This window comes from Phyllostomus discolor, chromosome 15 (assembly GCF_004126475.2).
Source record: "Phyllostomus discolor isolate MPI-MPIP mPhyDis1 chromosome 15, mPhyDis1.pri.v3, whole genome shotgun sequence".
NCBI lineage: Eukaryota > Metazoa > Chordata > Mammalia > Chiroptera > Phyllostomidae > Phyllostomus > Phyllostomus discolor.
This window is the reverse complement of record NC_040917.2, coordinates 17779203-17800859: the sequence shown is the minus strand read 5'-3', so window position 1 is coordinate 17800859 and position 21657 is coordinate 17779203. Positions and strand designations below refer to the sequence as shown.

The window sequence follows — 21657 nt, the reverse complement described above, 5'->3', positions numbered from 1 at the left end:
CAGCAGCTTGAATATATTTTCTCATTCTTTCCTGGTCTCCAGGTTTTCTGCGGAGAATTTGCTGGTGGGCTTATGAGTTTCCTTTGTGTGTGACAAGTTGCTTCTTTCTTGTTGCTTTCAAAATTGTATCTTTACTTTGACAAGTGGACATCTTTGAGCTCCCTCCTTCTTTAAGGTTTTTTTTTTTTTTTTTTGATTTCTTGAATCTGGTTGTCCATTTCCTTTCCCATATTTGGGAACTTTCAGACACTTCAGTTTTTAATAAGCTTCTTGTCCTTTTCTCTGTTCTCCTTTTAGGGACTCCCCATAATGGTATATTGGTCCATTTATTGATATCCCTTAGGCTTTCTTCACTCCTTTTTTATTATCTTTTTTTCTTTTTTGCTTCTCTGACTATAGATAACTATCAAACAACCTGTCTTCCAAGTTGGCTGACTTTTTTCTTCCATGCTTAGTCAGGTCTGCAGTTGAACCCCTCTAATGAAGTTTTCAGTTAGTCGTTGTCTTCTTCAGCTCCCAAATTTCTGTTTGATTCTTTTTCAGATTTCCTCTCTCTTTGACGAAAAATTCTTGTTTCATTCATGCATATTTTCATGAGCTTATGGAGACATCTTTATGTCAGTTGTTTTGAAATTCTTTTGTTTAGGATTGGTGTATGGAGATTTCATGTCTTCCCTTGATTGCGCCATTTTGCCCTATAACTTTGTGTTAAAAATTGGCTACCTCGCCCTGGCTGGCGTAGCTCAGTGGATTGAGCTCGGGCTGCGAACCAAAGTGTCGCAGGTTCGATTCCCAGTCAGGGTACATGCTTGGTGCAGGCCTGAAACCCCCAGCAGCCGCACATTGATGTTTTCTCTCTCTATCTCCCTCCCTTTCCTCTCTAAAAATAAATAAATAAAATCTTAAAAAAGATAAGCTGTTTTCCTCTTAACACTGGAAAACATCTGAGAAAAAAAAATTGGCTACCTCTACAACACTTTCTAGACTGGCCTGATACATGGAAAGATCTTCTCCCTTCAGTGCATCTGGAGATGCTCAGGGCTCACAAGACTTCCTGTTAGACGTGTCTTCTCAACTCGTGTGCGTAGGTTCTTGGTTGGCGGGACTTGAGGACTCATTTCCTTAGCGGCCCACACTCTGTGGCTCCCTCTGGCGTCTGTCTGCGGGACCGTGGATCCTCTGAAGCGGCAGTGCGGTGAGCAGCTGTTTTGGTTCTCAGCAGGCATCTCGCATCCGCCGGTTCCCACCAGCACCGCGAGCGCAGCTGGGCAGACGGCAGTCCCTGGGCAGGTCCCTGCGAAGCGAGCCTGTTGGACCAAACGCTACTTGTCTCTTCACCCGTCTGCTGAATGTTTCATTTTATTAATTCTGTCTTTGTAAAAGTTCTGAGGTTTTCTTCTCACATCCGTCTGGCCTTTTAAATGGTCTTTGTTTTTCACTTACTTTTGCAATTTCATCTTCATTTTCTTAAACACTTAATGTATACTTAATTACAGCCTGTGTCTGGAAATTTTATTCTCCGAAATTCCTGGAGATAGAGCTGTATGGTTTGGGTCTACGGATGGTCATTCACTGTGGCTCGTTTCTTTTTGAATCTTGCTGGGTTTTGCTGATGAACTCCTACTTGCCTGGTTTTTCTCTCGGGTGAATTTGGGAGTCTAAATCAAAGAGGACTTCTTCTAGAGAGGTTTGTGTTTGCCCCTCCCCGGAGGTCCGCACTGACCTGGTACACTCCCGTCCTCTAGGGACCCTGGCCCAGCGAGAGAGTTGTGGGTTCAGCTCTCCCGCTTCGTAGCATGACCATGGCTTAGTGTGCAAGCCCAGGGCCACATGTCTGCCATTGTTCGTGGCCGCTTCCAGTGGGAGTTTGTTTTGTGTGTGTGTGTGTTTATTCATTTTTGTTTTTTCCTGGGATTTTGTTTTCCTTCAGGCTCAGCAATGCATTTTTTAAAAAGCGTGTTTTATCTGAGGTACACCGCACAATATTTTGCCTGCTGCAGAAAGGCTGGAACAGGCTTTTTGAAAACGGTGTTCAGGAATTTCCAGACTTACGTCACTTCTGAAACTGTCATGTCTGTGCACTTACACATGTGTAAACGATTTCCTAACCAATTTATAAATCTTCCAGATCAAAAAATCTTAGTGCATTTCGGAAGCCATTTGTTATCATTGTTAAAATGATTCACTTTCAAGAACACTTCCTTGTCATCAGGGAAAGTGTGTACTAACATTTTTATAAAAAGTGTCCACATAATTGGCGGATAGATTAAATATGGGTGTCATATTTACATACCTGTGCCAGCGATGCAAACGTGTGTTTGTGCAAGGTGCCCTCTTTAGCCACGATGGTCATTGAGATCAGGTACCAGTGTAAACTGAGCTCACCATCAGCCTTACGGGCACCTCTGTATCACAGATTGTAAAACCATGATTGAAAACATCAAGAAAAATACTTATATTACATCATCAGTAATGTCTTCCTAATCACCAAAAACTTGGTATCGTGAAAATTTAATGTCTCCACAAACTTTCATCTTTTTTGTACTGTTTTTTAATATCCATAATCTGTCAGCATTTCTAAAGTTGTCCATACTTAAAAAATTTAAAGGTAGGTAGGGGTACGCGATCTAAAATTTGAAGACCATTCCACACCACAGAGGTTAGCGTTGGTCTACAATTCCAATGTGTGTAAACGTGATCTTCCTAACTCTGTTGAAAGTACTTGAGATCAGGCATTACTTCCAATGTTACTTCTGTACATCCTCTGTATTGGGAGCACTCAACAATGTAATAAGTCAAGGTCGTTTATTCTCAAATACAGTGCATTTGTGAAGCAGCTGAGGAATTGCTTCAAATGCACATTCCCCAGCCCTGCTCCCTCCTATTCTGTGGTCTCACTTAGTTTCTTTGGGGTGAGGCCCCGAATCTCCGTTCTCGCAAACCCCTGGGCAATTCTGATGCGGATACCCACTGGCTAGGCTTTGGAAACCACTGCGTTATGTGATGATGATTCCATTGTACTGAATCTCGTCTTTGGATGAAAATGAATGGCGCCAATGTTTATCGTAGCAGGGGGGGTGGGAAAAGGGTACTTGATCCTGACAGTAGGTGAAAAGCACAGTAGGAAACAGCAGGGAGCTAGTTGTCTGGCCTGGGGAGAATAAGGCACATGTGTGGGGTGTTTGCGTGGGTGCAGAAGGATGGTAAGGAGTTTCGTGTTCTCACCTTCCTTCTCCCCACTTGATGGGCTCAACCGTATTGGGAGCCGTGGGTGACAACAGAATACGGGAGTTCGCCATCAGTACTTCTGGTTACAGGCCGAGTGGTTTTTTTTTTTTTTTCTGGGAAAATATTATTTCCTATTGTTTAGATCGCTGGATCCGTGTAGTTCCGGCTGTGAACAAATCAGAAGCTCAGAAACAGTCCCAGGTTTTCACGGAACTCCCTGCACAGGATATAGTAACAGATTGATTGTAAATCTCTAAGTGGGAGCACCTTTTTGGGGGGATCGACAGTGCTGCTTTCACTGGTTCCAAAGAGGGTTCGCTTTTGTTTCCTTGTCCCTTTGTTTCATCTCAACTGGAGACGAGAGAGATACCAAGGCAAACGAAACCGGTCCCCTGTCCCCTGCGCGGAGCGACTCAAAGCTTGCGGAGGGAGACAGGTGTGGAGGCAAACAAGGATGGTAGAAAGTTCCAGGTCCTTGTCCTCTGAGCGATCAGAACACAGAATACAGTGGGGGAGGGGCCGGGGGGCCGCTCAAGAAAGGTTCACCGCCTTTGAACTAGGCCTCAGAGGTCAGCCCTCCGCCCCAAGTGGCTCAGGAAAACTGAGTGAGTGGAAGGAGAAAAGACTATTGGGCTGAAGGAGCAAGAGGAGCAAAGGCCCAGAGTGTGCAGGTTGGGGGAGGGGACCATGGCCTGTTGAGGGCGGGGGCAGTTATTCGCTAGAGGACCAGGTGGGAGGATCGGCAGAGCCCTGGGTGCCCAGCAAGCACCGGTCCTGCAGACACCGGGTCACCAGTGGGCGTGGTATACATAGAGGGTCGCCGTGATTGGATTTGTATTCTTGGGGTGCCCGCATGTTTAGAGACACCCCAGTTTTCAGAATGGGCGGCTGCGTTCTCATGACCCGTGGAAAAGCTTTTAAGGTAGTATTTATAAAAACTGGACTTGGCGTATTGGGGGGAAGGTTAGGTAAAAGGGAGGTGCGGGTGCTAGGGACGAAGACTGTCCTTGGCTCCTCGGAGTCGTCTTAACTAGGCTTTGACCTTGGCCTTCGCATCTGTCTGTCTGTCTCTGCAAGGCCTGCACACCAGTCTGAGCAAGGACTTCTGTGAAGTCGGTTTAGTGAGAATTACCCACCCTTGATAGCTGACCGCCCTGGATGGCTAATCAACTTCCTCACCCCCTACCTTTGATGTCCAAGTTCTTGACTTGCCTTCCGCAAGAATCCTGTCGGGCTGGTTTAGCAAGAATCCCCTCTACCCTTGATGTCTCCTCTTTGTAGTTTAGTTTTCCTGCCCCGGACCCCCTCACCATGTGCCTTGGCTGTCAATGCCCAGCTGTCATTGCCGGATTCAGGACTGATCTCTCTCCCCTATCATGACACCCTCATTGCAGGGATCTTGGGTACAGTCTTCCTTGCCATTTTAACAAGCGTCAGAGAGTAGCTGTTTCTTTAGCACCGGTTAAGATTAGCATTTCGTAATGAAATTCCCCACACAGTTCACGAGGTGGGGGAGTCTGTATTGGGAGAGAATTTAGACAAGCCCATAGTGACCATACAATTACTAGCAGACCAGAAATGAGCGCCTCTCCAGACTTAGAGCAGAAGACAGGGTGGTGTGAAGGGGTTGGTCCCAGGATTTAGCAAATGCTAGGACTGGTCATTCATTACCCTTTTATGACATCCTGTCTTTGTGATTTTAATCAGTGGTCAACACAGTTGACCCAGGGCGCGGACTTGTTTAGCTGTTGAGTCACTAGCTAGTTTACCTTGGGTAAGTCATTTGACCCTTCTTCCTGGTCAGCACTTACTGCGCATCTCATTTTGGTACTCGCCTAGAAGCTGTCTGGCGTGCTTGTCTCCATAGAAATTATTTATCAACCGAATAGCATCGCCAACTCATGCCATTGATCCTTCTGGCCACTCTGGATTCTTTCTGTTTGATGTTGAAACAGCAAAAACCAGAGAGAAATGAATTATATACCAGTGGCCCCTTGTGTGAACCTGGGGTATTGACTTACTAGTAAATTCTTAACTACGAGTGTCCAAAGAACACGCTGAGGAGGAAAAAGCCTGGAACAGAGAAGGTTGGCAGGAGCTTGATGGGTTACTTCTGCTTTTCTCTTTCCCCTTCCTCTCCAGGAGAGGGCAAAACCGACAGGAGTCCCCTCATCTCCGCTCCTCCGGAACTGAGTATTTATCACGCTGCTGATTCTCCCTCGTGTGCATTTTGTGGCACTGCTCTCAAACTGGCCTGTAGATACCTTTCTTAAACGGGCCCCTGTCTAATGCTGCCACTCCTCGAGACCAGGTGCCGGTTCCTGTTTGTCAAGGAAGGGCACCTGGCAGGCCTGGCTTCTAGAAGTTTTCGGGATTGCCTGCTGCGTTGTATCAAAAACAGCAAGAATGTGTCAGTAAAATGCATCCGCCCTCCTAAAGTGCTTCAGCACAGTGCCGTGCGCATGGCAGCTCCTTAAGGGATGTTTAGTAACCGTATACAATAAAGATTCACTCATTCACGGGAAAAGCTTGAAGTGCTTTAAGAATCTGAGGTGGTGCTCTGTAGGTGCAGCGTTTGCTCTTTTAAATTCTGATCAGGTTTTAAACAAATGAACTTCTGAGGTGTTTTGGAGACAGATTACCCCCCAAACCCCTGTATGCATGCTCACAAGTTAAAGCCATCAGAGAAAATTTCACCGCACTTCAAAAAGTTTACTCAGAAGGTGTACTGACCTTTAAGTCGACACGGTTATGAGCTGATATTAGGGAATAATTACTGGATTTCGTTAGATTTACTCACTATGTCTGAACTGAAGGTCTTAGAATAGAGCCTTGCCCACAGGAGTGTTAAATTAAATCACACCTAACAATGGAAGAACAAACACACGTTGTAATTGCTGGCATGAGTTGGCTGTAGGGTTTTTGTGCTTGTGGGAGTGAAAGAACTAGGACGTTTCTCAAAGAATGTAATACCATTATTATTTTTAGATACAATTTAAGCAAATATTTTCTTTTCTCCCCCGGGGGACTCAGGGGCTGGCTTCTTCTGGTCGGCAGAAGGGAATGAGCTCCCCGAGGAGTTTGGGGGTGCCGAGGAGGGTGTCTTAGGGAGGAGTGCCTCTAGCAAGAACACCCAGGCTCAGCCACCCTCTGGCCACCTCCCGAAGAGGAGCGGTGCCCTCCGGACAGCCCAACTCAGGTGCGGGGTCAGCATCACTCCTGGGCTGAGCCCCGTGCTCGGAAGTGGGACTGTGGGTCCAGATCCCAGCCCTGCTGCTCTGTGCTAGTTCTGTGACCTTGGAAAGCCGAGGAATATTTTTTTGTGCCTCGTGTTCTTTGTCTGGAAAAAGGCGTAACAGTCGTGCTCACCTTCCGGGGTTGCCGTGAGGTTTACATGATGGAACACGTGTGAGAATGCCCTTGGAACAGTGCCTGGCACCTAGTAGGTGCTCTGGCAGTATTGGCTACCGCTGTTGTCATCATTACTACTACTACTCCTATTATTATTATTATTATTATCATCATCATCATCATCATTATTACATTGAGCTAAAGGAAGTAAACATGCCACAGCTTTAAGTGCTTACCCCAGGGTCCCTGGACTAGAACACAGTTTAAATTTTTAAAAACTTCTGTACTTTAAGTCATAGGTTTATAGTCCTTTTTATACCGCATCTATTGGAAGACTGTATTAAATTTTAATACAAAAATCATGCTGAACTTACCATGTGAAGCGTACTCTCTGGTGTGCTGCCTTAAGTGTGAGGGAGCCCCGGGGGGAGCCGAGTCCCGTGCAGGGGACCTGGTGGACGAGGAGCGAGAGCCATGTGCGGAGGACCGTGGTGGTTCGGTGACACACATGTCGTCCGTGGGCATGGACGTGCCTGTCTGTAGTGCCTCGATCGCGCAGCCAAGCCCCGAGCACCAGTCTGCGAATCTCTGCAGATCCCTGCCTCACCGTATTCCTCTTTCTGGACAAAATAAACAGCCAGGTGCCCTGCTCGAAGTCCCACCTACTGAGGGATTTTCTCCGTCACTCCTTCTTCAGAGCCACCCTGGTGTGGGGCCGTGGGGCCACAGCCGTCCTCTCTGGGGTGGGGTCAGCCTATTGTGCAGGACCACCTGTGTCCTGGACTTGAAGTTTGCTACCCCTGTAGCAGCAGGTCACAGGGAACTCCCCGGAGTGGGGGGCGGGGCATGCTATGGATTTAGACAGACCAAGCCGTGTAGCGGGAATGGGGTTAGGGCATCTCAGGCACAACCTGCGACTTGTGTCTTTAGGATTTGCCTGCTCTCGTATGTCCCGCTGCCATTTGACTGTGGACTGTTGCTGCGTGTGCCCAGCTTTCTGGCTAGGAGAGTCAGACGACACCCAGTCACAACGGGAAACTCATGTGGAATGGTGACTGGGTGGCCTGTGGTCAACGCCTCAGTCTCTCCCGGGGCCCCATAGCAAGCCAGATGCTGTTTCCCCCAGAGAGAATAGTTCCCCCAAAGAGAATAGGCACAGCTTTGCTCCCAAGTCTTAAAAATCTTCCCCGTGGTTCCCTCAGAGGGGACCCGCCAAGGGCCCACCCAGTACTTGGCTTCTGTCTGCCACGGATGCTGCCAGCTCCAGGGAGGGAGTCTCCTGGTTCCAGTGACAGCACAGTGTGACGACAGCCTCACACCTGTTACTGACTGATGACGATGCACATTTTCTAGTGTGCTTATTGGCCATTGGTATGTTTTCTTTCATGATGTCTGTGTACAAGTCTTCTACCCATTTTAAAATTGGGTTGACTCTCTTTGGTTCTTGATTTGTCAGAGTTTTCTTAAAAATATATTCTGGGTATACGTTGTTTATCAGAAACTGTGCCTAAAATTCAAGGAAGGGTCGCAGTTGGAGGTAACAGTTAGGGACTCGCATGAGTGAGGAAATTCACCTAGAAAAATGTGTCGCTAGAGAAAAGAGGGGAGTGCCAATACCATAGTGCACTGAGTGGGTATGGCTCCTTTCTTCTTGCTGCAAACACAAGGACAGGCTGAAATATAATTTCAGGATGTTCATTAACGGCGTACGTAAGACATAAGGGAGGCAGAAACGAAGAGAGATCAAAGCCAGCGTGGTGAGCACAAGGCAGCAGCGTGGCCGGCCTCAGGGCTCGGGGCCAGTGTGAGCTTGTGCGCTGCTGTGGCTCCACGCCCTCCTGGGACAGGGGGCGTGGCGTCGATGCCACCTGTGCCGCAGGGACTGGAAACGAGCCTCCCGTACGAAGCTCAGAGCCTCCAGAGGTGTGTCGCCGTGCAAAGAAAACTAAGCAACCCTATGCTGGTTAGCTGGGGGAGTTGACAGGGAGTATGCCATCTGCTCGATGCCTGAAGTCAGAGGGGGAAAGCGTCCTCGAAAGAAACAGGACTGGGTATGGGGTAGAAACCCCAAACCGAGAGATTAATATAAATGTCAGAAACTAACATAAATGTAGATTCACGACTGTGTTAGATTCTGGTAGAAACAAATGACAAAGTGCCTAGTAGAATGATTGTCAAATCTGGAGCTCATTAGACTGTCATCAAACAAATTATTTTTTATGGCTTACATGAGGAAACTAACCATCTTTGAGTTGCGTTAATAAGTGCAGAAACAAACAACAACAGCAACAAAAACACCAGAGAAATGAGCTCCAAGAAATGATGGAACAATCTGAAATTAATGAGAATATATACAATTTTTGAACATAATTTTTTAAGGCAGGAATAAAAGCCACAATGAATGAGTGAAAGGAATAAGCTAACTAGAAAGAGAGATAAATGGACGTTCTAGAAATCCATAGGCCTTGAAGTTGAAAACTCAACAGAATGGTCAGCAGATTCTTCTGAGCCAAACACAGGCTCGCTGGACTGGGCTGTTCATCTGAGGAAATGACTTAGAATGAATCATAGAGAAATAGACACTGAGAACATTAAAGGGCAATTAGTAAATACGGAGCATAATGAAAAAGCATAACATACATTAAACAGACATTTGCAAAAAAAAAAAGACAACAAAAGAAATCTTTGCCAGGCAATACTTGCAAATACGATGGCTGGGAATTACCTAGAGTTGAAGAGATATATGCCTTTGGATTGATGCATGCCAAATACCTAGCAGAATAAATTAAAAACAAGATCCCTAGCTAGTAGAATTGCAACTCAAGTAGAAACAAAATCTGCATTCTGCATAGCAAAGAGAAACATGATTTCCAAAGTAACAACAGCTCGATAGACAGTAGAGTTCTTTCTCATCAGCAATAATAAATGTATGAAACAATGGGTAGTATCTTTCCATAATGGGAGAGAATGCAACCATCCACCTCAAATTCTCTTCTTAATTAAACAATCCTTGAAGAGCAAAGGGCAAAATAAAGGTATTTCCAGAGCAATACAGATCGGGTTTTTCCTGCCTACATTTCTTACATCTTGAACTACCAAATAATGTAGTTTATGAAGAAAGAAATAGAATCTAGAAGAAAGTGTTTGGATGCGAGGAATTGTAATGAAGAAATTTCAGGTTCATAAAGTAAACACTGACTCTTAAAGTAGCAAGAAACGAGCAATCACTTATTTTTAGGCTGTTGCGGGGAAAGGAAAGACAAATGCTAGTTAAAAATAACATGGAAAATGGCAGGAGAAACATTGGAGCCAAAACTTCTAAGGTCTTAGGTTATGGGGGGAGGGAGGTGGAAAATGGATTATTTTTAAATTTTTAAGGCACAGGATGCCATTTCACCAAAAGAAACAGAACGTGCATCAGTTGGAGTGGGGAGGAAAATTAAAGTAAACCAAATCCAGTGGGAGGAAGAAAAGGAAAAAGATTTAGGTAAAATAATCATGAAATAAATATAAGAGGATTAAACTCTCCTTTCAAAAAGGAGGTTTCTCAGCTTGTATCAAAACTAATAAAACCTGACTCCAGTTATTTAAAAGTGGACTAAAGCTTAATCATAATGAAAGTAGGAAAAGGTGATGAAAAATAAAAACCTGGCAGGTTACTATCAGACCAATAGATAAAGGGACATTGTTAGAGGTAAAGAAAATTGTTACTCCAAATAGTAAAAAAATATTATTCACAAGGAGCTGTATTCCTAAACCGGTAAGTGTATAACAATGTGACCCCCAAATATTACAGATTTTGATATATTACAGAAATTAATAATAGTTAAAAACCCTTTTTTTACAGATTTTATTTATTTATTTTTAGAGAGAGAAGGGAGGGAAAAAGAGAGAGAGAGAAACATTAATATGCGGTTGCTGGGGGCCGTGGCCTGCAACCCAGGCATGTGCCCTGACTGGGAATCGAACCTGTGATGCTTTGGTTTGCAGCCCGAGCTCAATCCACTGAGCTACGCCAGCCAGGAGTTAAAAACATTTTTAATGTTAAAAAAACAAATACAATTAGTAAGACAAATAAAAAACAAATACAATTAGTAAGACAAAAAAAATTTGAACACGCAAAAGAAGTTTTATTGTGTCGACATATGTAGAATTCTATACTTAAACCAGAATATACTTTTTTGACATATATAAAGTATTTCAAGGGCAGTACAATTAAGATGAAGATGGAATGCCCACATTAGAAAATAAAAAGGCTAAGAATTAATTAAAACTAAATAAGTTCGGGTCAGCTTTGTCATTTAGAGAACAGGTGGAACACAGGGAAAATAGAGGAAGGGAATAATGAAACTCAGAGGAGACATGAACAAAGCAGAGAAACAAGGGAAAACGAGAGAGAACAGCAGTCCCCAAAGCCAGCTCTTTGAAAAGCAGGATACAACAGAAAGGGGTGCCCAGGGCAGGGCCCGGGTGCCCGCCGGCATGTGGCCCTGGAGAGGCAGGGCAGAGGGCACCAAGGGGCTGCCAGGAGGTTCGCAGCACAAGCTGGAGCACGGTGTTGTGCAGAAGTCAAGAGAATGAAGAGGGGTCCGCGGGGCCGGGCACGCCTGTTGGGTTTTTCCATGTAGAGGTCGCTGCGGACGCTGACGAAGCCAGTCCCAGTGGGATGGCAGACACCAGCCTGGCTGGAGTGGGTCGAGGCGGGAACTAAGAGGTGACAGCAGCTCACAAGCTACGACAGGAGCTTTTACAGAGTGTGTGTATGAACAAGCAGAAAAATCGACCCGTTGTTGGGAAGGGGCAAGTGGTCACAGGAGCATTCCCCCTTTCCAGAGGAGGTACAAGGGCATGTTGTGTGCCATTGCAGGAGCCATTTGAGGGGAGGAAATTGCTCGTTCAGGGGAGTCAGCCAGCCTGGGAGCAGAGCCCTTGGGCAGGTGAGATGGAATGGCATCCGCAGCGTGCGAGGGTGGGTGCTGGCTCTTGGGAACGGCAGGGCCGTTTCATGAAGGGCTGTTTCATGATAGGCTGTTACTTCGATGTGGGTTGAACACCCAGTGGTGTTCCAATCATTGCTGTGGTTGATGATCTACAAGCAAAACATCAGTTGGCAAGCAAGACTGCAGGAGGAGAGGGGGAAGGTGTGACACGGAAGTACTCAGAGGACATGGGCTTGTCGTCGGGTGGGGTAGAGCACTTGCTGGGATCTGCGGCCAAAGTGTAAGGGAAACCAGGTGGCCTGGCTGTGAGTCCCTGAGGATTCTGAACTGATCAGGGGCGGGGGGTGGGGGGGTGGGGGGGAGAAGGAGCAGGAGTATGGCCAAGGGTCACAACAGGGAGGGTTTGTCAAACACATGGGAAGGATGGGTGAGGGGTGTTTGCAAGGGGGTGGCTGTAGTGCAAGGTCAAGACACGTCACCTGGGCAAGGAGATGAGTGAGGGCACGACAGGAATGAATGGCAGGACAGGGAGGGGTCAGGGGTGAGAGGTTGTGAGGTGGAAGGAAGCTCTTCCCCTGCCAGATGCTAGGGACAAGAGTTAACTGCACAAAATTAATGCTCCAGGGCTGTGCAGACCACGGGCCGCAGGCAGCCCAGGATGGCTGTGAGTGCGACCCAACACAAAATCGTAAATTACTTAAAACATTATGAGATTTTTTTGTGACTACGTGTCGCTACGTATTTCGTGTGTGGCCCAAGACAACTCTGCTTCTGCCCGAGTGGCCCAGAGACACCCCTGCATGCTCTCAGCTACTCTGGGACAGAACGTACATAGAGAAAACACGCGGTAAGAAAGTCACAGAGAACAAGGTCAAGAGCACAGATTGATCCTGGGTAACTTACATCCACGTGTGACGAGACGTAAGTGTTTTCTGGAAAGGCCCACACCGTTCTCAAACACACGGTAGGAAAGCGGGGTCAGTGCTGTCTTGGTTACCATGAGATCTGCGGCAATAAGAGAGACCACGGTTAGTGAAAATCTTGGTGAGGGCAGAGGCAGCGGCGTGCGGATGAATGAAGGATCCGGTGTTCCGTGCTTGGAGCTCCGCCGGGCAGGTGTTCCTTGTATTCTGTGTGCTTCTCGGTGTTCCAGAGTTCAGAATTTCGCTGATAAAATTTGTAAAAAAAAAAAAAAAAAGGCAATAAACAAGTAAGACTAAAAAGCCTTTCAAAAATGGCACGAGAGGGCCACCTTTTTGTCAACAAAGTGGGGAGCAGACCGCAGCCACGTGACCGCAGACCAGCGAGGGCAGCTCAGCACCACGCACGCGGGGCGTGGCCTCCCAGCACGGAGGGGGCCTTGGGGGAGAGGACAGTTGGCACTGTTATCCTGACATTTGCACATACGTTTACACACCTACCCAAATGTGTTTTCCTTAGTGTCCCGGGGACCCGTGTCAACGGGTCCATTTCTTTGGGGATATTTCAGAAACCCCGAACTTGGCTTATTGGAGAGGCTGGGCAGTAACGACACTTGCCTGTCACTGATACAGTTTTCGACACAAACGGTACCCAAGGTAGAATATTCGCCGGGATGAGTTAAGGAATTGGGAAGTCCGCAGGGAACCACGTGAGGACTTCTGAGAAGTGGGCGGGGCCCTATCCTAGCCCCCATCTCCCCCACCCCTCGACCTTGAGTGTGTGCTCCCTGACGCAGGTCGGACACCGAGTGGCTCTGCAGGTCACGCAGGTGACCCTTGCGGAGGCAGCACCACACTGAGACTGAGACACACAAATGTCCCAGCTCACGGGGACTGGGTTGCACCGCCGGTGTGCAGAAGGTGGCTCACGATGTGGTGCTTTGGGAACTTCTGAGACGAACTCGAGTCAAATGCAGTCCATGCCGACCGCAGCCCCTCCTTTCCTGCCGCTGGGGGAAGGAAAAAGTCCTTCCAAGCAGTAAATAAATGAACATGAGGCTTGATTTTGGTAAAACCTGCAAAGACAACGGGGAAAAGCGTTTGTAGGGATGACACGAAAGCTTGAGTGATTTACCTGCATTAGTTACCGGATGCACACTGACTGTTTACAAAGCACCCCTCACGCTGCCGTGTGTTGTATCCATTCGCTGAAGAAACATTTCTTCCATCCCCACCTGTATGTGTTGGGCACTGCTTCTAGGCATCCAGGATGCCGAGGCCAGTAAGACAGAGAAGAGTTGTTGTTATAGTGCTCTTATAGGGGAAATCATGGGGAAACCATAGGAAAACAGGTGATTTTTGAAAATCACATTAATAAATGGTAGAAAGCAGTAGGAAGAAAATAAAGGTGGTGTAGTGGATGGAAAGGGAATGGCAGGAGACTCTTCTGGAAGAGGTGGTCAGAGGAGGCCCCTCTGTGCAGCAGGCGGGCGGGCAGGGGAACAGAGCTTTTTAAGTGGACCTGCATCCAGTGTCCCGCCCGAGGCCACACAGCTGACCTGCTGGGGCACCGAGCCTCGGGGCTCCCGACCCATTCCTCTTCACCGCCCTGTGAGGTCTGTGGGCATGAATAATGAAATCCCATTTTCCGTGGAAATGTTTTCTTTGAACCCAGCCTCTCTTTTTTTTTTTTTTTGCTTTCAAAAACCAGATAACCTGTTTGTGCTGAAGTCCTCTTGCAGTGTGCTGATCTTCCCCTCGGCCGTTTCATTGTGAATCAGCACTCTCATCGGGGGACAGAAGTAGAAGGGAGAGAGGCTGCCAAGTTAAAATGGGCTCCATGCTTATTCATGAAAAACGTCGGTTTGGTGAGGGACAGAGTAGAAACCGTTGCATTAAACAGCTCTTAAGTAGCCTGTGGATTTCATTTCTCTCTATTCTCTGTTATTGTTCATTTTAACACACATACTTTGGAGGAGTTTTTTTGTTTTGTTTTGTTTTATGATTGTTTGGCTTGTAACTTCTTTCTGTGGCTTGGAGTGAAAAACTACGTTGAGCTGAAGTCTGTGTCTAATCCGATGAGTGTCCGAGACGGACTGAATCAAGATGCCCATTCATAGGTCTGTGCACGTGTACTCATTCATTCCACCCCTGAGCCTGTCGCAGGGCAGGTCGCTGCCTTGTATGAGGTGTTTTTGCTTAGCATGAAGTAAACAAATCAGCACTTTTTCTGCCCGGTGGAGACAGACGATTGATTATTTAATTGTCGTGACGCTTGCCAGAAAGGTGGAAGACCAGATGGATATGCAGATCATTTCCTCTGTGTATGGTCCAGATGGGTCCCCCAGGGGGCCAGGTGGGCAGGAGATCTACAGAGCTACCACTCGGGGGGGGGGGGGGGGGGGGGGGGTGTTGGCAGACAGCTCCAGCAGACAGAGGAGCAGCAGCCTGAGGACACCGCCCTTCCCAGTGACCATTTCCCATCAAAACGGTTGGTGTTACGTTTTTCTCTCTCACCTGTAATACTAGGGTCATGTCTTATATTCATGCTTATTCCTCAGCAGTTGTCAGCTGCTCTCAATTAGTATTTGTTAAATTAAACAAACAAAAAAATTAAACTAAACCATGCGATCCTGAAGGGTAGTGGTTTCATCTTATTCCTGAAATAATACTATTTTTTCACCCTAAGAGAGTTTATTCAAATACCAAAGAGGAAATTGCCCAAAGTAATTTCCTCTTCGTTTTCATTCTGTTCATTAGAAGATGATATTTTCTCCTTGTTTCTCATTCTTTTCTTTTTATTTTTTCTGAGGGAGGAGAGTTCTCCTTGTAATTTAGGACAGTACAAAGCTACCTATTTTAATGCAAAAGGAAATAGAAACCCAGTGAGCCTTCCTGCTTTCCTGGTTGAGTAGGGCATTGTTCTCACCAGCTCTTGCACTCAGAACGGGGTAACGGGTATGAAAAATGACTCTAATTTAAGGGGGAATTTAGTCCACTTACACCGCATCCATCAGAAATTTTTCCATTCCGTTCTCACTGTTGCATGGATGACCAGTTTTCTCAGCAGTGACCGTCACTTGGAGCCTGTGGTGTCTTTAATCAGCTGGCGCCTGATTTCAGATGATGCCACAATAGTGAGGTCCCTGTAGGAGCCTCCTGTATCCCGATAGTGAGAGCCACAGAATTTTCTGTTAGCACTTGCCGGGGTAAAGTGGTCCATCGTCTCAACTTGCTGAAGTCGCCTTCAGTGTTTTGGAGGAACAGAAGGAGATGCTAAAAGGTGCGAGAGTGCCGTGCTTGTACTCCTCTGCAAGCGCTGGCTCCTCGGTGAGCCCCTGGGCCTGCTACCCAGGGGGCACTTGGAGCTGCAGAGTGTAAATGGGAGTGGGTACATGCAAAGGTCTCCCAAGCCCAGAAGCTCTGGCCAAGGGACACTGCCCGAGCCGTGGTGGCCTGAAGAGCACACACCTGTGCCCTTTCTCCTTGTGTGTGTCCTTTGAGCTCTCATCAGATCTTTGCTGCCTGTCCCCTTCTTGGGTCCTGTGCACAGCCGGACCCCCACGGGCCTCTGGCTACGGCAGGTTCCCCAGCAGATGAACGGGAGACAGTAAGGGCTTGTGTTCTCTGCGGACACTCAGCTCCAACGGTGATCCCGAAGGAGAGGACGGCTTCTGAGCGTTGCAGACACCTGCTGCTAGACAGGGGGCAGGGGGCCAGGGCAGGGGACGCCCTGTGGCTGTCTAGTGCAGGGCGTGGGCTTTCGAGCGAGGCGGACCTGGCTCTGCCTCCCGGAGCTGCCCTGGATGGGGTGGCTGCTGGCACTTGGTTTACTTGCCAAGCTTCTGACGTCTCGGCTCTGCAGTGGGTGACGGTAGAGCGTCTCACGTTCACCGTAAGGACTAAAGGAAGTCGTGGCTTCAAAAAGCATTTGTCACGGAGGACGTCATCTGTGTGGAGGAAGTGGTGGCTGCTGGTCCTCTTGTTGGGCCCTGGTGACACGTCCCAGTTTCCAGGGGTTACAAGTAGTTGCTGGGGGTGCATGTCAGAGAGAGAGAATGAGGGAGCAGCGGGCAGTGGGGGGGACCCTGTGTAAGACAGAAACATATGCTTTTCCATGTGTATATGTATGCATACATATGTCAGTGTGAGCCATCTGCACGTAACCTTTGCTTATTCTTATTTTCTCCTTGGTTGCCTATTACTGATTTAGCTAGCCAGAGTTTTAGCATTAAAACACTAACTGTTTGCCTGCTGTGTAACACTCGGCTTCTGAGCACATAAAAGGAGTTGCTAGCCCATCATTTATTTTCTCCAGTGCTTACTTTTATGGCTTCTTAGTTTTTGTGTTTTTTTTACATTAATATCCTTAATGCAGTGGGAATTAATTCTGCTCTAAGGAGCGAGGTCCAATGCACTTTTTTCCCACTTGTTACAAAACCATTTTTGAATAATTTATTATTTCCCCCATTGAGATGAGAGACTAGCAGCATTCATATCAGCCTGTCACTAATTCTCCTTGGCATTTAGGTCTATTATTTTGATAAACATCTGTAAAACTTCTGTCGCCCGGAAATTCTGTAAACGTTCCTCTGCCTTTTATCGCTTTGTCACTCGTGAGTCACACTGTTCAGTGGTAATGATGTTCTGGTTTTCACTAAGTCATGATGCTAAAAAAGTCGACCTTCTGGACCAAACCCAGAAACAAGTGGGAAAATGTTCCTTTGTACCTGCTGCATATCCCGCTGAATTATTTGTTATGTGTGAAGTTAAAATAAAGGAAATGAACTGCAGCGATTTAGAAAGTATGTCACCTATACCACACAACTATCTAAATTTTTTTTTCACAGACTAGAAAAAGGGAATCTGAAAGAGGGAAATGTAGGGATGTACGAAACTATTGTGAAGAGTGGAACCGGTGAAAATTAGAGACAATTAAAGTAATTTCTAATCATGTGGCTCTGAGGTTTCATGCTAGCCTTTAACACGTCTAAGAAATAGAATAGGCACATGCTTTTAAAACTGGAAACAATGCAGAACAATTCCTGGTGGTTTCACCAAACATCTTGTGCCAATCACATCTGCTGACCGCTGGTCCAGTCTTTCCTCTCCCTGACCACAGCATGGCCTCGCAGCGGCCCTCTGGGCTTGGCCTGCTGTGGTTACTCTGTGACCAGGAACCCACACACCTGTGGGCCCTCCGGCAGATGGCCTCTGCTTCTCTCTCTCCGCCAGCTCTCTCTGTCTTCATTTCCTTCCCTGTCCAGTTCGATTTTGCAGTCCGTCATTTCAATGACACTCACCCATCCCCTAACTCGTCTCGCCACCTTCTGTTCATCGGGGCCTGTTTGGCAAACTCTGGACCAGGGATGAGCTCATCTACCTGCTCCCTTAGCCCTTTCTCGTGGGCGTTGGAGTGTTGCTGAAGAAAATGATACAGCCGGACAGATGAGAGTCGCAATGAGTGTGTGGCAATGTCAACTAGACAGTCACTTTCGCCCTGTGGCCCTACTCAGCTTCTTTGATTAACATGTTTTTTCTCTACAGAAGTCGTTTCAGACCTCTTCTCCGCTCCACAAACCTGCGGCCTCCCTTCACTCTTAGCAGGTGACCTTACCTCCAGCCACACCGAGAGTCAGAGCCATCAGATTGGAACGCCCTCCACTTCCTACTCTCAGGTGTACGCACTTTTCTGCGCCTGGACCTGATTTCTCTTCCTTTCTGCTTGTCACTGGAGAAGAGATGCCTTTCTTCCCGCAGAAGGGCCATCTCTCCATCAGTCCCTGCCCCTTCTCACTTTCCACCTTCCCAGGAACTCCACTTATCTTTTCCCTCCCCTGTCTCAGCGGCTTCTCTCTCTCCACTGGATCCTACCCTTGGGATTTCAACACGCTCCAGTCTCTCCCATCTTAATACAAGCGAATGAACGCTGACTTCCCCCAACCGCCCCTCTGTCCCACCGGTGCCTCTTCGTCCGAGTCACACTTCTCAGGGGCATTATCTGCCCTCGCCACCTCCATTTCCTCGTTGTCCACGTTTCCCCTGCACTGTGACTTTTACCCTTAAAAATTTTCAATAACCACCAATCGAATAGACACTTGCAGGTAGAGCTCCCGGTACCCTCCAGGAGGAAAAAAGGAACACAGAACTCTAGTGAACAGGACAAATAAAGAAAAGAGAAAACACTTAACCACAAAACAACATGCAGAAGGAAGGCCAAGTATGTCCGGAGTCACAATGAATGAAGCAGGCTCAGCTCTGAAGGGTGCGATCTGTTTCCCCACCATTCTAGAAAAGCAGGAGTGCAGTACGAGAGAGGGGAGTGGGGTGCGGGGAACGTGTTGGCGGGGTGAAGAGTTTTACATATGTACACGGTGATCATGTTTCGTGGCTTTACGCATTTCTCAGAACTCGTGCTGTGTACTGAACGTTGCTGAATTTCGTTGTGTGTTATGCACCCCGCAGTGGAGCTCAGGAAAAGTGAGTTTCATGGGCGCATCGCACGGTGCTACTTGGCCTCCACTAGGCTGGTGTTTACCAGTCATGATTATATGAGCACAACGCTTTTGAACCGAAAGTTGGATCCTATTACTTTAGGAGGATGAAAAGAGGGAGGCACTAAAAAATCTTAATCTTGATTTGCCACAGCAGGAAATTGAGAGACTTTCTAAGACTGATGGACCAAGAATTAGCAAATACTAGAAGAAAGAGCTAAAGGGAAAATGCTCAGGGGAGCGAGCTTGAAGTCTGGAAAGGGGGTGCAGGGGCCTGATATTTTTGTCCGTAGCCTGTTAGAGGTCCTTGACATAGCTGACCACGTGTCTGTATTATTTTAATAAAAATTGATTTAAAAATCGGGGGCAATGAATTGTTAGAAATAACTATAGAAGACCAAAAGTGGGGGTTGAAGCCAGAGTAGCCGAGGCGGGGAATAGATGCTCTGATCTGATGTCTGGCTTTCCCGTGGTGGTCCTGTCCAAGCGGAATTTGAAAGGATGAGTCAAGAGTTCGCAGAATAGCCCTGGCTGGCATAGCTCAGTGGATTGGGCATGGGCTGTGAACCAGGCATCGCAGGTTCGATTCCCAGTCAAGGCACATGCCTAGGTTGCAGGCCATGACCACCAGCATCTGCACATTGATGTTTTTCTCTCTCTCTTTCTCCCTCCCCTCTCTAAAATAAATAAATAAATAAAATCTTAAAAAAAAACCAGTCCATTTATTTAAAAAAAAAGAGTTCACCGAATGACTCTTCCCGAATGGAATTGATTATTAAGAAGGATGTTTCCTGTCTCTTGTGACTGTCGAATTCAAATTGTACTTCCAAAATATTATATCGATTACTTGTGTTTCCTAGTTTATATGTATGCCAGTTGTGGAAAGGTGATACACGTAAGTCCTCTTGAGCATGCCTGGGGGATCTAGCACTACCGTAACGCCGAGTGAAAGCGCTGATAGGATAGGCTCCTCCTGTTTCCGTTATTTTGGCTTATCACTCAGTGCTGTTCCGTGTTTTCCAAAGTGAGGTGATACATTGTCATATTTTTCTTGCATAGAGTTAACTTTGCCTTCTGGTCATGTACCTCATTTAATCTCGAGCTTGAGTTTTTTAAAAAATTAGCAAGTAGTAACAGAAAAATGACTATTCTTGAGTCCTGCTTTGCCGGAGACTGGTACATGGAGTCGCCTTAAGATCCTTCTGATCAAAAATGTGTAGACAGGCTTTGGTCCTGTACAGTCAGACCACAGAAGTCTGATTCAGTTACTCGACCCATAAAAGGGTATCCCCCTTCTTTTGCTAATTTGCCCTACTCATCTTCGGCTATTTTTACGAAGCTAATGGGAAAAAGAGGTTCTGTTTATGTGTGATTCTATGTTTTCACAAAGCCAGCTAGAAATGTTATCGATGTAGGAATGCAGACAAAGTTAGACGTGAGCAGGAACGGTCGGGGCTGGTGAAACAGTGCGTGTGAGGCGGCTTGGCCTGGGACCTCTGGGGTGGAGCTGGCGGGTGAGCAGGATGCAGGGCGATCTTGGGCTAGTGGGGCTGAGACCGAGGGAGAGCTTTGCTCGGAATCAGCCCTGGGGAGGAAGGCTGCGGATATTAGGTCGTGGAGCCAAGTAGGTCTGTCTGCAGCTCTGGCTTGGGTGTGGCGAGCCGAGAGGCAGATCGGGCAGGAATTGACTGGAAGGATACCAGAAGCCGGGAGCTGCGAGGTCAGCTGGCCGAGTTCTGTGCCCTGCAAGGGAATGCGTGAACATGACAAGTTTACAGAATTAGAGCTGTCCTCGGGAGGTTTTTTTTTTTGTCTTGGCATTAAAGACATTTTAATGAAGTAGTGCTGGACTGTGATGCCATCTGAATGAACACACCCTTGGCGGAGTGCTCGCCTCTGGGGCTCCTGTGTATCAAACCCCCTTGGTCTTTTCATCTCAAGCAGGTGCCTAAAGCTATGCAGAGCATTTCATCCTAAACAGTTGTGCTCCCCCTGGCAAAAGGAGCTAATAGAAATTACAGGTAGAATGCCCAGACTTTAAAATCACACGCTGCAATGTATTTTCCTTGACGATGAATTGTTAGTGAAAAGCCTCTGTGGTCTTTTTGATTGTCCTTTTCTGACGGAATGACCGATGGAATCTCGCAACCTTTTTCTTAGCACACGTCTGTGGATGGACACCCTGAAGCCCACACGCAGCCCCCCAAATCCAGCAGCAGGCAGAGCTTCCCCCGGTGCAGGAACTCCGTCACACCAGCCGCAGACGAGCAGCCTCACATCGGGAACTACCGCTTGCAGAAGACCATAGGGAAGGGGAACTTTGCCAAAGTGAAACTGGCGAGACACGTCCTCACCGGCAGAGAGGTCAGTTTTTGGCAGGCCTTCGAAGAGTCACGTGGATAGGGAGTGTTTACCTGTTTAGCACCTTGTGAGACAGCTTTCCTGGGGCCGGTGCTGGGAGTAAATGGTGCGCGCAGCCTGGTAGATGCTGGTGTGGGTGAGCGGAACGCACCGGGCAGGACCATGTCCTAGCGGAAGGGGCTGACCTTCAGGGCACAGAAGAGGCGCACCCCTGCGGTGGGATCTCAGAGATCGAGTCGGATGCAGATGCCCTTCTCTCGGGCTTCTGTCTTCCATTACAAGGTTTCTGGAAGTATTTGGGATGACCTTTGTTATCCAGCTGTAGGAACTGAGCAAAGATACGTTTTTATTAAAAATCAGGTA

At 47.3% G+C, this 21657-nt stretch overlaps 1 protein-coding gene and 1 long non-coding RNA gene across 7 annotated transcripts in view; one reads left to right on the top strand and one right to left on the bottom strand.

Annotated features, from left to right (window-relative positions):
- Positions 1–21657, top strand: part of MARK1 (microtubule affinity regulating kinase 1) — a 71445-nt gene that overhangs the window by 7311 nt on the left and 42477 nt on the right. For all 6 annotated transcript variants that reach the window (XM_036016137.1, XM_036016136.1, XM_036016140.1 and 3 more), the window contains exon 2: positions 21094–21297. In XM_036016137.1, the coding sequence (XP_035872030.1) occupies positions 21094–21297 (204 nt within the window). The remainder of the gene's footprint in view (positions 1–21093; positions 21298–21657) is intronic.
- LOC118498309 lies at positions 10113–10650 on the bottom strand. The gene is made up of 2 exons (XR_004900829.1): positions 10614–10650; positions 10113–10414 (listed from the first exon to the last, which is right to left on the bottom strand). It is a non-coding gene; the product is annotated as an uncharacterized LOC118498309 (long non-coding RNA).